Here is a 13,097-nt window from a genome sequence, read left to right as displayed (position 1 = left end):
CAAAAACAAAACAAAACAAAAAAACCCAAACAGGTAAATAGAATATTTCATTAATGTATGATATTTAATATTCATTGTCCAAATCAAACTTCCTATGTAAAATACATGGGTTATTTGGTGAAAAAAATAATCTTGCAATTACAACTCAGCAGTTGTATTCCTGAGCATTTATCCCAGAGAAATGAAGACACATTCACACAAAATCCTGTACTTGAATGTTCACATTTATTTATTTTACACCCCAAAACTGAAAACAATCCAGATGTCCTTCGGTGGAAAAATAAACAAGCTGTATGTCCACAGCATGGAATACTACTCAACAAGGAATAAACCACTGACACACACAGGATGGGTGGATTTCAAGAGCATTATTCTGAATGAAAAAAAGCCAATCCCCAAAGATAACATACCAAATGATTCCATTTATGCAGCATTCTTGAAACGATAAAATTACAGAAATGGAGAACAGATTAGTGGTTGTCAAAAATTAATGAGCAAGTGAGGGTGACAGAGACAAATTACTGGGGCAAGGAATAATGACTTTTATTGGAAAGCTAGCCGGCCAAGAAGATGGCAGACTAGTGTCTCAAAAAACCATCTTCTCTCAATCCAAATTCGGTCTTCTTTTATACACAGGAAGGGGAGGAGGAGGGGCCAATGGTCAGTCACTTACAGCCAATGGCTATTGGTAAGGGCTCACTGCATTGCCAACCAATGGCTGGGCAGGACCACTAAAGCTCCCTCAGTAAGGTTTCTCCCTTACATTACCATTGAGGGCATCTAGGTAAAGAGTACGGATGACCTCTGTGAATTTTTTCATGCAACTGCATGTGAATCAGTAATTACCTCAAAAAAAATTTTTTTAAGATAATTTAAAAAATTTTTAATAATTAAATTTTTTTTTTAAAGTTAGAGAATTTGGGAGTTTATTTGCCCTTTTTATTTTTCCTTTGATTAGTCTATATGTCATGTATGTACAGGTTGCAATATGATTGTAACATAAAAGATACCGCTTATTTATTATATTCTACATTCAGGCTCATTTAAAAAAAGAAAAAGAGTTTAAACTGGGCATCTTTGTTACATTTAAAACACAAATATATAGGAGTTCCCATCGTGGCTCAGTGGTTAACGAATCCGACTAGGAACCATGAGTTGCAGGTTCTATCCCTGCCTTGCTCAGTGGGTTAAGGATCCGGCGTTGCCGCGAGCTGTGGTGTAGGTTGCAGACGTGGCTCGGATCCCGCGTTGCTGTGGCTCTGGTGTAGGCCAGCGGCTACAGCTCTGATTCGACTCCTAGCCTGGGAACCTACATATGCCGCGGGAGCCGCCCTAGAAAAGGCAAAAAGGCAAACATAATAATAATAAATAAAATACAAATATTTACAAATATGAATACAAACAGATTTCCTTTGATAGTTCTGACCTATCTTTTGGTTTTATTGTTCATAGTTCTACTATCGTTTCTTACATTTTTACTTTTTTTGTCAACATTCATACTTCAGAATCATAAGATGGAAAAGGGCAAAATTGGTTTTGTACAAAGCTTTTTTAAATACACTGGTACCCACAGTAGATATTGACAGCTGAGTGTTGGGAGTGGGAACTAAAAGCTATCTCCCCAGGAGGACTGGAATCTTTGCCTTGACCTTGACCTCCCAACAGTCAACAGGGCCGGTTTAGACACTGACTGTCCTAAGTGATGCGGAGCCGCCGGCTGGGGGCGGAGCGAGCCAGGCGCCCTTGATGCCGCGGTGAGCTACCAGCTAATTCCTGCGGTGCTTTAATAGCGGCCTCCAGCGGCAGAAGTTGGAACTGCTGGCGTTCAGCCCCATCCTCGGCTGCTGGAGGGAGGGGCAGCGGGCTAGCCAGAGTCTGCATCTACGGTAGAAAAGCACGGGGGGCGGCGCGGGGCGGGGGGGGGGGGGAAGCAGGGCAATTTAACCAATGCGATGGAGACCTGGCTCTTCTGCACCCCCCACGAGTGCAGCGGGTTGGGGTCACACTCTGTCCTGGTGCTGCTCCAGGAAGCAGGGGCAAGGTGACAGGTCACTCTGCTTGGTGGGCACTGGATCAGACCAAGGGACTTGGGGGAATTACAGAGGGGAATGAAGCATTCCCGGGATTTGTAAATCTTCAATTTTGGCACCTAATGCCCAGCAGTCTTATGAGATGGTCCGGTTCCTAGGTCCAACTGCTGTCCTTCTTATCCAACCTGGGTATTATGAGCCTTTTAATTTTTCTTCCCCTTCTGGTAGTGTGAAAAGGTGTCCTGTCATGGTTTAATTTGCACCTTCAGGATCTGTTTTGCTTCCATTCTTCCCCATTTCACTAAGAGGTACCTCTGACCACCTACACCCTCAAGCCAAAACTAGGAGTCATCCTAAAAAACAAAAAACATAAAAACTAGGAGTCATGCTGAATTCCTCTCTCATTTCCCAAACACAATAGCAAGTCCTGTTGGTTCCACTTCCAAAGACATCCTTTTCTCCCCACTTTACCACCACCTGCCTGGTCCAAACCATTGATGTCTCTCTCAAAGCTTCCAAAGATCTCCATCTACCTCCGGGGATGAGCATCACCACTGACCTTGTACACACAAATGCAAAATGACCTTCTGGAAATAGTAAATTCCAGTGTCCTCCATTAAAAAACTTTCTTTACCAGACTCCAGCCACGTGGGCCCTGACTTTCTCTCGACCACTGGCAAGCCCTTTTGCATATGCTCATTCTTCAGATGTCGGTTCAAAAGCCCCACCTCCATGGAGAGGGCTTCTCTCAGGATCCCACACCTAATCAAGCCCAGCCAATTACTCTCAATTACTTTCTTTCTTTCTTTTTTTTTTTTGGTCTTTTGAGGGCCACACCCATGGCATACAGAAGTTCCCAGGCTAGGGGTCGAATCAGAGCTGCAGCTGCCGGCCTACACCACAGCCACAGCAATGCCAGATCCAATGCCAGATCTACACCACAGTTCATGATAACGTGGGATCATTAACCCACTGGGCAAGGCCAGGGATCAAACCCGAGTTCTCATGGCTACTAGTCAGGTTCGTTCCTGCTGAGCCACGACAGGAACTCCAATTACTCTTTCATATTGCCAGGTTTTTTCCTTCATAGCATCTCTGTAAGATAATAGAGATTCTGGTATTTATTTATTGTTTGTCACTGGAATATTAGTTCTATAAAGGCAGAGACTGTGTTTATCTTATTCACAGCTAAATCCCTAACACCAAGCACAGTGTCAGTTCAAAGAAGGTATTCCACAAACATTTTTAAATTAATAAATAGATATTTTAAAAAACATTTCTTCTATTAAAAGGAGGGTGTAAATGTGGCTCCTACACTATGGAAACTAGGAAGCATAAGAGTTGCACAGCAGATTCACTCACTTCAAACAAGAGCATGGACTTCACATGAAGTCAGAGCAACTCCTTGCCGAAGAGAGAACAAACATTACTGTGGGCTCACTTGCTCTGGGAATGAGCAAAAAAAATACATATATACTTATATATATATATATGTATATGTATACCGAGCTGAAACAGAGACATTAAGGAAAATTAATAGTATTATACCAATTATTATTTATAAATCCAGATTATAATTCAAAGCCTGCTAAAAGACTGGAAGTATTAAGTCATATTATTCTTGTATCTTCCACACAAACAAAAGTGTTAGAAAAGCTTAGAGCCAGGATATGCTATAGAATTTTTACATGGTAGGCTGAAATTTAGCCTTTGAACAAAAACATCTCAGAACAGAGAGGAAGCAAATATTTTAAAAACAGATTTCACAGTTATTATTCTGCATATTTTGAGTTATCTTTTATATTCTTTTTACAGATATCAAATCATTTCTTTCCCTGTTAATTAAAAAAAAAAAAAGGTACACTCACACAAGTAGTGCACTTAGAAAAAATGTAAAGAGGGCAAATAGGAAACCCAGAGTCAGTAACATCTTCAAGGTCAAGTTTGGTCACTCAAAACCACAGACTTTTGTTATCTTCAACAGCTCATCTCATATTTAAGGTTTCAAATATGGCTGGTTCAGCAGGCCAGCTTTTCAGGACAAACCTAAGTACAGTCCAGCATAGAATCACCCAAAACTATGTTAACATTTCCAGGATGTTGCTGTGTGGTCCATGGAGTTTTGCATATAAAAATTAAGAAAATTCTTCCAACCTTGCTGTTCAAGGCCAGGTGCATGCGCCTCCCAGCCCTGTATCAGTTGGGATTCCTAAGGCTATGTTTCACCTGGCAGGAGAGCAGTCCGTTCCTCCTGTGTGCTGAGGACATTTTCAAGTTTAGATCTACATTAAAGGAAAGAAGACAAGGTCAATATTTCTCACCTTAAAAAAACAAAAAAACCTCAGTACCTACATCTCTACCCAACTATTCTCATAAAATGTGTCTATGAGATGATGAGGCTCAAGGTGCCCAAAAGTCTCCTAACTGGAAAAATGCATGTAAAATGTTGTTTCTTTTCCATTCCTGCAAGTCAACTTTTTTTCTTTTTTTTTTTTTTTTTTTTCTTTTTGTCTTTTTAAGGCTGCTCCTGCAGCATATGGAAGTTCCTAGGCTAGGGGTCAAATTGGAGCTGCAACTACCGGCCTATACCTCACCCGTAGCAATGCCAGATCTGAGCCCCATCTGCAACCTACACCACAGCTCACAGCACACAGATCTTTTCACCCACTGAGCGAGGCCAGGGATGGAGCCTGCCTCCTCACGGATACTAGTCAGTTCATCACCACTGAACTCCCCCACAACCTGTTAAAGGGAGAAAAAAAGCTCAAGAGTTGACCATACCTCCTCCTTCTCCTTGAGTGCTCCACTAAGTAAAACACGCCCATTAGGAGTCCCTTTAACAGAATTAAAGGTACTGGTTAATATCAATTATCCAAGTCATGTTTCTCCATAAACATAAGGAAAATAAAAAATAAAAGACTAATTACTCACACTTGTCAGAGCCCAGAGCCCTTGTAGAGCAGCTGCCCATTCAAAACCAATTTTTTCATACAGAATTCCCCCCAGTGTTGGTCCTGCAAAAGCACTAACAATGAAAAGAAGCAAGAGTATTAAATAGCGCAAAAAGAAGAGTTACTTCTTACAGGCTGCATAACCTATTCAATTCATTATATTGAAACTATAGGTACTAAAGAAAAAAGCCGATTCTGGACAGAGTAGTAGGTGAAGGAAAATAATTCTACCTGATAATGATCATGTTTAAAATTTTTAAACAATCCTAAAATTATAACTGCTTCTGAAAAGTTGATAACTTTCCATGAAAGTTTAAAAAAGAAGACATGCATTCAAAAGAATCTTTATATTATTCTTTCTACCCTTCTAGGTATTTGTTTTAAAATAACTCAGTACCTCCTTATTAATATCTACATGGCCTGCATACAGGTATCCCTCTGGTATAATAGAGAGTAAAAAATAAATGCACAAATAAATAAATAAACATATTTTCAAGACTGAGACATGTTCCTCTTAAAGGAACTTTAAAATATTACTAAAGTAAGACAAAGTATATGGGACCATTTTGATTAGGTATTAAAACTACTAGTATAACTACTGATCTTGTAGTCAGAGGGTGGGGGTTAGAAATGGAACAATGTCCTAAATGAATTGTTTGCCTTTGAACAACTCATCTGACCTCCCAGTATCTGCTGACAACTCATCTGACCTCTTGGTGTCTGAATTTCTTCATCTATAAAATGGGGATGGTTATTTCCCAACTTGCAAGTATAAAAGAAGTTCAACAGCTACTCACCCCACTGACCACATTGCACCAAAGAGACCTGACACAAGTCCCAAGGTACTTAATCCTTCTTCAAACCCATTTTCACTGCAAAGAGAAACAAGAGTATATCTGTGATTAAAAGCGAAATGTGCATGGAACAAAAGAATACTGTATGATAGATAAACTAAAACAAACCAGGGATAATCTGGACAAACCCAACAGCAAGAACACTCCATTTCTAAAATAAAATGCTAATCTAAAGACACTCTCACAGTTATGTTTACGCCATGGTTTTATAAAAATACTTTAACTGCATATATAGGATATATTATTAGGAATCATGACTCATTTGCATCAAATGTTTATTAAAGTATATAATTAACCAATTAAAATGAGATGAACATGTAAAGAGAACAATGGGCAACTTTTAGGAAATACAAAGGCAGCTCCTTATTCTTACGAGAACTGTTGAACTGGCACAGCACAGCCATCAGTACTCTCCCTGCTCAAGTTCACTTTGTGTTATCATGCCTACTAAAAAAAAAAAAAAAAAGAGCGGTGGCCAAGTGACCAATGTCTGGTGTGGTACTGTGGTTTAGAATAAAAATTTATGTTTGGTCTTCTTCCCCATTTCTGGCACAGAGCTCCTAAAATCTGTGCAATTTCCTAAGTGATGAAAGCCATTAAAAAGTGTCTTTTGTTATGTTAATGAGATGACTCTGGGACCAGCACCCAGGATGCCTGGAGAATCAACATGTGATTAGAGGGTTGGAACAGTCAGTCCCACACACCCTTCCTCCATGGAGAGGGGAGAGGCGCTGGAGGTTGAATCCATTGCTATGTATCCATTGCTATGTAATGAAGCCTCCATAAAATCCCCAAAGGACTGAATTCAGAAAGCTTTCATCTTGGGAGACAAACCAGAATGCTTTCATGTGCCACCATGCTTGGGCCCCAAGCTCCACAAGGACAGAGGCTCCTTTGCCTGGGACCTCACTGTCCTATGTATCTTGTCATCTGGCTGTTGATTCGTATCTTTAATATCTTAGCAGCAAACCAGTAACCTAGTGAGTGAACTGGTTTCCTGAGTTTTATGAACTGCTCTAGCAAATCAATCAAACCCATGAGAACCTCTGATTTACAGCCAGTCGATCAGAAGCATCGGTAACAACCTGCAGTTGAAATTGGCATGGGAAGCGGAAGGCTCTCTTGTGGGACTGAGCCCTTCGCCTGTAGGACTGATGCCATTTCCAGGTACACAGTGTCAGAATTAGGTGAACTGTAGGACACCAAGCTGGTTTCAGAGAAGTACTTGGTGGTGTGGGGGAAAAAAAACCCATACATTGGAACTGGTACAACATCATCTTACCTGGTCACTCTGTGCCCTTGTAGGGATCTCCTCTATGAGAGGGAAACGATGCTGTGCTTTGGATTTTTAAAAGTATACCTGTACCAAGGCATACACCAAGCCAAGGCTCTATCCGCAACCCATTTTACCTATCACTCTATTCATATTACTATGTATTATCATGTATATTATTGTTTTTGCTTATACATACTATTTATATCACAATACTGTGTGACATGAAATCATGAAGATTGAGTGTGGTAAAAAAATATCCAGCATCCTACAAAATTGAGAAATCCATGCTTGTGATGTTTACTGCTATTGACAATACAGTTCTTCAAGCAACGGAGGTAACTTACTAAGCGCAGCTGAGAATCTCCGGGAAAGTTGGAATTAAACTCATTCCAGCAGAGACACCATTTATGACTAGTATCAGCACCAGCAGCCAGAGCTGACTGCAAAAGAGTTTTGGAGGGAAATTAAAAAACTATTAGCATTTAAAGAGACAACAAAGCTTGACACCAAGGAGGGCAGAAGTTTGGTTGCACAGAATACACGACTAGCTTGGTCCTCATTCCCATCCGATCTCATTTCATTCAGTGACAGCACCCTTTAGGGCCTTATGTTTTGAGGGGAAAGAAAATCCATTCATCCTGATATCCCAACATCTTTGGTCACACATGTCACATGTCTGGAGTCAACCTGCTTTCTTATCACCATATAACAGCCCGTCAAAACTGGATAAAATGTCAGTGTCAATGTTGCCCCTTCAGTCGCTTGGCTTAGAAATAACATTGATGGAAAAAGGGCACAGAAGGTAAGTGGTCAAAGAAGGACAGGAAACTGCTATGTGTTCCCTGTTGGGCACTATGTCAGTTACTTAATATCCATTACCTGGTGGAACCCTTGCAGCAACCTTGCCACATTAAGGTGATGCCAACAAACTTGATTTAACCCTTCATGAAGTGGACAGTCTAGGAGAACTGTAAAACGGGACAAAAGGCAGGAAGCTTTTATAGGATAAAGAGCGAAGAACAAGGAGGAGAAAAACAGAAATCTGATTGGCTGGGGCCACTTGGTCAACCTTGTTTGGGGTGAGGAGGCCCAGAGTTGGCTTGGTGTTTGGGGACTGGCCGACTGAATGGATGGCTTTTCTGGTCAAGAGGAGCACTTACAGGGACCTATAAAAGTATTCTAAGTTTTGGTTTGCTGATGCGGCCTCCTGGGCAGGAGTCGCTCCATCTTGAGCCTAAAAAAATTTATCTTAGTACTATTATTGGTGGGTTTTTTTTGTAGATAAGAAAACTGACGCCTCTTGGAAGTTAAATGATTGGCCCAAGTGCACATACCAAGTAAGTGGCAAAGCCAGAATACAAACCCAGATCTGAAAGACTCTGAAATCCTTGCTTTTTCCATATCACACTCTGTCCCAGAGGTACTTAAAAAGCTCTAAGCAGCTCACTTTATTTTATAAATAAATTGTAATAAACAAGCTTTAGTAAGCAGCTACTATATGCTAAGGATGACATAGAAGCAAAATGATTTGGCCCCCACCTCATGGGGCAGGGAGTAGAAAAAAACGAAAGTATATTCTAAGAACAATCAGCTACAGGAAGGTAACAAATGCTATATTTAAAATACAGTACAAATGTGCAACTGAAACACAAAGGGAGAATAAGCATCTTTCTCATTTGTTACAGATGTAATACATTCCTATTTGCTTATTCTACTGCTGCCATCTAGTAATACTGTCAGTCTAACAAATCATTCAGTATAGTCCTAAATCCAGTAATTAATTAAATAAGATTCATAAACACTAAGCATATCTGTGTTACACTAAAAATTTTTGAAATAATTCCTAGTGCTATTTGGCCACAAGCACAAAAGAAGAAGAAGAAGAAAAAAATTACCTCTTCATGTGCAAGACTGGAGCAGGTCCTAAGAGCAAGTAGCATCCTGCTGTGATTAAGTTTCCAAAAACTAGAAGCCATTTCCTTAGATGCTAAAGATGGTAAAGAAAGTCCAAAGAAACACTTAGTCCAAAGGCCTTTCATAATACAGGAATATAAAGAAAATCACTGAAAAACACAAGCATGATATCCAAAAACCCAAATATATTGATGAAAATCAAATTTTACATGTAAGAGAAACAGGTAGATGGTAAACACAAAAGCAAGGACAATATACCCCCAGACAAGGTATGAAAAAGGACAAGGATTTCCTGAACAATATATAACAATTTAAAAAGCAGTCACCACAAGGAAAAACCAAGTAGATACAACACCTAGAAAAGTCATGTTATTGAAAAGTGCTAGGAGTTCCTGCTGTGGCAGAGCAGATTAAGGATCCAGCTACAGTTGCTGGCCTAGGCCACAGTCATAGCAACTCCGGATCTGAGCTGCGTCTGTGAGCTACACACCACAGCTCACAGCAACACCAGATCCTTAACCCACTAAGCTAGGCCAGGGATCGAACCTGTGTCTTCATAGATGCTCATAGTCCAGATCTGTTTCCACTGGACCACAATGGGAACTCCAAATATCTTACAATTTTATTTGTCCACTCTACCTCAGTAAAAGTAAAAAGTTTTTAACAAGTGAGTGTGCTAATTCTAATCCACAGACCTCTAAAGTTCCAGAAATACTGCTGGAAAACCACCAGTCTAAACATACAAAAGTAATTCTTGGGGCTCCCGTTGTGGCTTGGTGGATAAAGAACTTCATATGGTGTCCTTGATTATGTTGGTTCAATCCCTGGCCTTGCTTAGTGGGTTAAGGGTCTGGTGTTGCCACAAGCTGTGGTGTAGGTTGTAGATGTAGCTCAGATCTGGGGTTGCTGTGGCAGTGGGGTAGGCCTGCAACTGCAGTTCCGATTTGACCACTAGCCTGGGAACTTCATAGGCTGCAGGTGCAGCTGTAAAAAATAAGATAATAATAATAATCATAATCTGTAATAAACATACAAAAGTCATTCCTAAATATCAATTAAGTGTACATACTGGCATTTTATCACTGAGTAGGCCCATCAGTGGTGAAGAAATGGTGTAGGACAGCGCCAAACCCAGGAATACCAGTCCCACGTATCCAGCTGGTAAATGAAACTGTAAAGGAAATCCTGTATTAAAGTTACATGGCTAAATTACTCTTTCAATAAACATCGAACCTTTCCTCTGCCACTCCTTCAGCTCTGATTATCCACCATCAGTGGACTACTAACACTCAGTATCCTTCCTGATTTTTGTCTTACTTTTGTAAATGGATTACTTTTTTCCTATGGGGGGAAAAAAAAACCTAACCAGAGGTCAGAAGTCCCAGTCTGTTTTCACTTTGTAGCGCTTAACATTAAACAGACTATAACCATCCTCCACGAATCATAGCATCTTTACATGTAAACCGGTGCTTTGCCAACGTTATTATGCACAAAAGTTAGTTTCTTAAAAGAGGTTCTTGGACTTCAGCCCTAGAATTTCTGAGTCATCAAGTCTGGGATGGGGCCTGAGAATCTGCATTTCTAATAAGCTCCCAAGGGATGCTGACTGTCCATCAGTGCACTTTCCACCAAGCAGGGCCCGAGAGCAAGCAATTATGTCCACTGGCCACAGGGCAGAGGTCTTCATCACTGGGGGCTACTCACCTTCTCCAAAACAAAGAGGGACAGGGTCGGATCAAGGAAGCCAAAGCACGAGCTGAGAGAGGTGATGACGAAGGATAAAAAGGCCACCTTGGGTAAAGTGATGAGTTTCCAGAAGGAGTGTTTCCCTGGATCAGACTCTTTGGGGGGTGAAAATGAAAGAAGAAATTCGAGGAATGAAAACTGCTTGACTTTGCCTTTCAATCTATTTGGAAAAGTAAAATTGGTAACGTCATCCTTATCCAGTAATCAAAATAACCACTGCATAAAATTGTGTATTATTTACCTCTGAATGTAAGTTATTCAAACCTAGAGGCCATTTCCATTTTCCTTTTTTAAAATTTTTATTTATTTATTTTATTTTATTTTATTTGCTTTTTAGGGCTGTACCTGCAGCATATGGAAGTTGCCGAGCTACGGGTTTAATCTGAGATGTAGCCACTGGCCTCACCAGAGCCACAGCAACGTGGGATCTGAGCCCTGTCTGCGATCTACACCACAGCTCACGGCAACGCCAGATCCTTAACCCACTGATCGAGGCCACGGATTGGACCTGCATCCTCATGGATACTAGTCCGGTTCTTAACCCGCTGAGCCACAATGGGAACTCCCTACGTCAACATTTATGAAAAGGGAATCAATTCTTTCAGTATGTTCTAGGAATTCTACTATGGATTATATACAATAAAAATGCATATATGTTAAAACTGGACTCCAACAAAGGCATAAAAATACTCAAATTTGAGATTTTTTAAATGAGTAATAAATGAGGTCTTACCATAATTAGGTAAAATACACATGTTGAGGGGTACCATCAGGAGAACTATGCATCCCAGAAAAATGAAAGGCACTTCATAGCCAAAGGACTGATATAAGAAGCCACCCAAAGGAGGCCCTAGCACTAATCCCAGTCCAGAAAAAATCTCAAGACTTCCCTAAAAGTGAAAAAACAAAAGAAATTTGAGTCAATATATTTTGTTTGAAAAATTAACAAAGATATAATGGGCAGGATCTGAAAAAAAATTCTATCACTTCACGATTTACATACACACACACACACACACACACACACACACACACACTGCCCCCCTCAAGATGGACCCAAAATTTAAACATACATATTGAAACCATAAAAGTACTAGAAAAACAAAATACGAGAGGTTTTTTCTTTTCTAATTATTATGGTGGGGAAGATTTTCTAATTATGATATAAAAACTAAGAGGACACAAAAGAAAAATTCGATAAATCTGATCACATGAAACTATGACAAACTCCAGACGGCAAAAGAAATCAATAGTCAAATGAAGAATAGGGAAAAAATATTGACAAAGGACTAATTTTCCAATTACAACAGGAGAGCGACTACCAGTCAATGAGAAAAATGAATAATCCTATGGGAAAGAGGGCTGTTTTGTTGACACATAAAATGAAATGCAAATAGCTCTAATGTGAAGTGGCCAGCCCTAGTTGCAGGACAGCAAATCCACACTCCAAACATGTTTAGACACAAAAGTCTGTCTTACAGAGCATGTCCACAGACTAGTATTCTGAACCCTTTCTGATAAATATTTTTCCTGGAAATATAAACAGTACACCTGTCACAGTGGCCAGCACTGCACGCCAAATGATTATAGAACCTAAAGTGAATCTATCCAGGTATACAGACATATATATGATTATAGAAGTAGGTAAATATATATGTATATATACCCAATAAAAAGTATGAAGATTTATATTTATACAGCAAATAGTTTGTCTGACGGTTAAAAAGTTCAAACTGTAGTATTAATATGGGTAAATAAGGGCAACCTTGGTACCAAGCTGATTAGACCCTGAAGTTTAAAGGAAAGTTACATGCTCTGAGGGGGGGTGCTTGTTCTGATATGCAAACCATGAGTCCTTCAGGGATGCCTGGGTCCAGAGAAGGGAGCTACGGGGAAAGCCTAGTTGAGACAGGGAAGCAGCAGTCAAGAGCTGGAACAGGAATCTGTTGTGTCACTTATACCCCATGTAGAGGCATCTAGGCAATAAATGAGAATGTGCATCAATATGATGCTGCCAGGCTCTGGATTTCTATGGTAAAATAAGAGGCAGACTGACTTCACAGAAGCCCTTATGGACTTCAAGTTGGTCTCTAAGATCCCTTCCATGAATCTGGGAAAAGTGGAGCAAAGACTCTAGCATAAATCAAGCATTTGGCCACTAGGGACAACTCTTTTCTAAAGCAGAAGAATGCTTCAAACAACCCAGCCATAATCCAGGGAGAAGGCAATATACCACTGGAGAGGGTTTTTTTTTTTTTTTTCTTTTTTTCTCTTTTTAGGCCTGCACCCAAGGCATAAGAAAGTTCCCAGGCTAGGGGTCTAATCT

The 13,097-nt window shown here is 40.2% G+C and overlaps 1 protein-coding gene across 6 annotated transcripts in view; it reads right to left on the bottom strand.

The window, feature by feature from the left end:
- The window catches only part of SLC18B1 (solute carrier family 18 member B1), a 33,183-nt gene continuing 20,296 nt past the window's right edge, over positions 211-13,097 (bottom strand). For 4 of the 6 annotated variants that reach the window (XM_013988257.2, XM_005652674.3, XM_001924949.4 and 1 more), the window contains exons 7-15: positions 11,505-11,661; positions 10,730-10,866; positions 10,095-10,196; positions 9,007-9,098; positions 7,456-7,551; positions 5,779-5,853; positions 4,962-5,055; positions 4,812-4,864; positions 211-4,312 (exon numbers count right to left, since the gene is read on the bottom strand). In XM_013988257.2, the coding sequence (XP_013843711.1) occupies positions 4,246-4,312; positions 4,812-4,864; positions 4,962-5,055; positions 5,779-5,853; positions 7,456-7,551; positions 9,007-9,098; positions 10,095-10,196; positions 10,730-10,866; positions 11,505-11,661 (873 nt within the window). In that variant the 3' untranslated portion in view covers positions 211-4,245. The remainder of the gene's footprint in view (positions 4,313-4,811; positions 4,865-4,961; positions 5,056-5,778; positions 5,854-7,455; positions 7,552-9,006; positions 9,099-10,094; positions 10,197-10,729; positions 10,867-11,504; positions 11,662-13,097) is intronic. The other 2 variants (XM_021087839.1, XM_013988250.2) reach the window with 1 other exon arrangement.

Source organism: Sus scrofa, chromosome 1 (assembly GCF_000003025.6).
Source record: "Sus scrofa isolate TJ Tabasco breed Duroc chromosome 1, Sscrofa11.1, whole genome shotgun sequence".
Lineage (NCBI taxonomy): Eukaryota > Metazoa > Chordata > Mammalia > Artiodactyla > Suidae > Sus > Sus scrofa.
The sequence above is the reverse complement of the archived record's forward strand: the minus strand, read 5'-3'. Positions and strand labels throughout refer to the sequence as shown.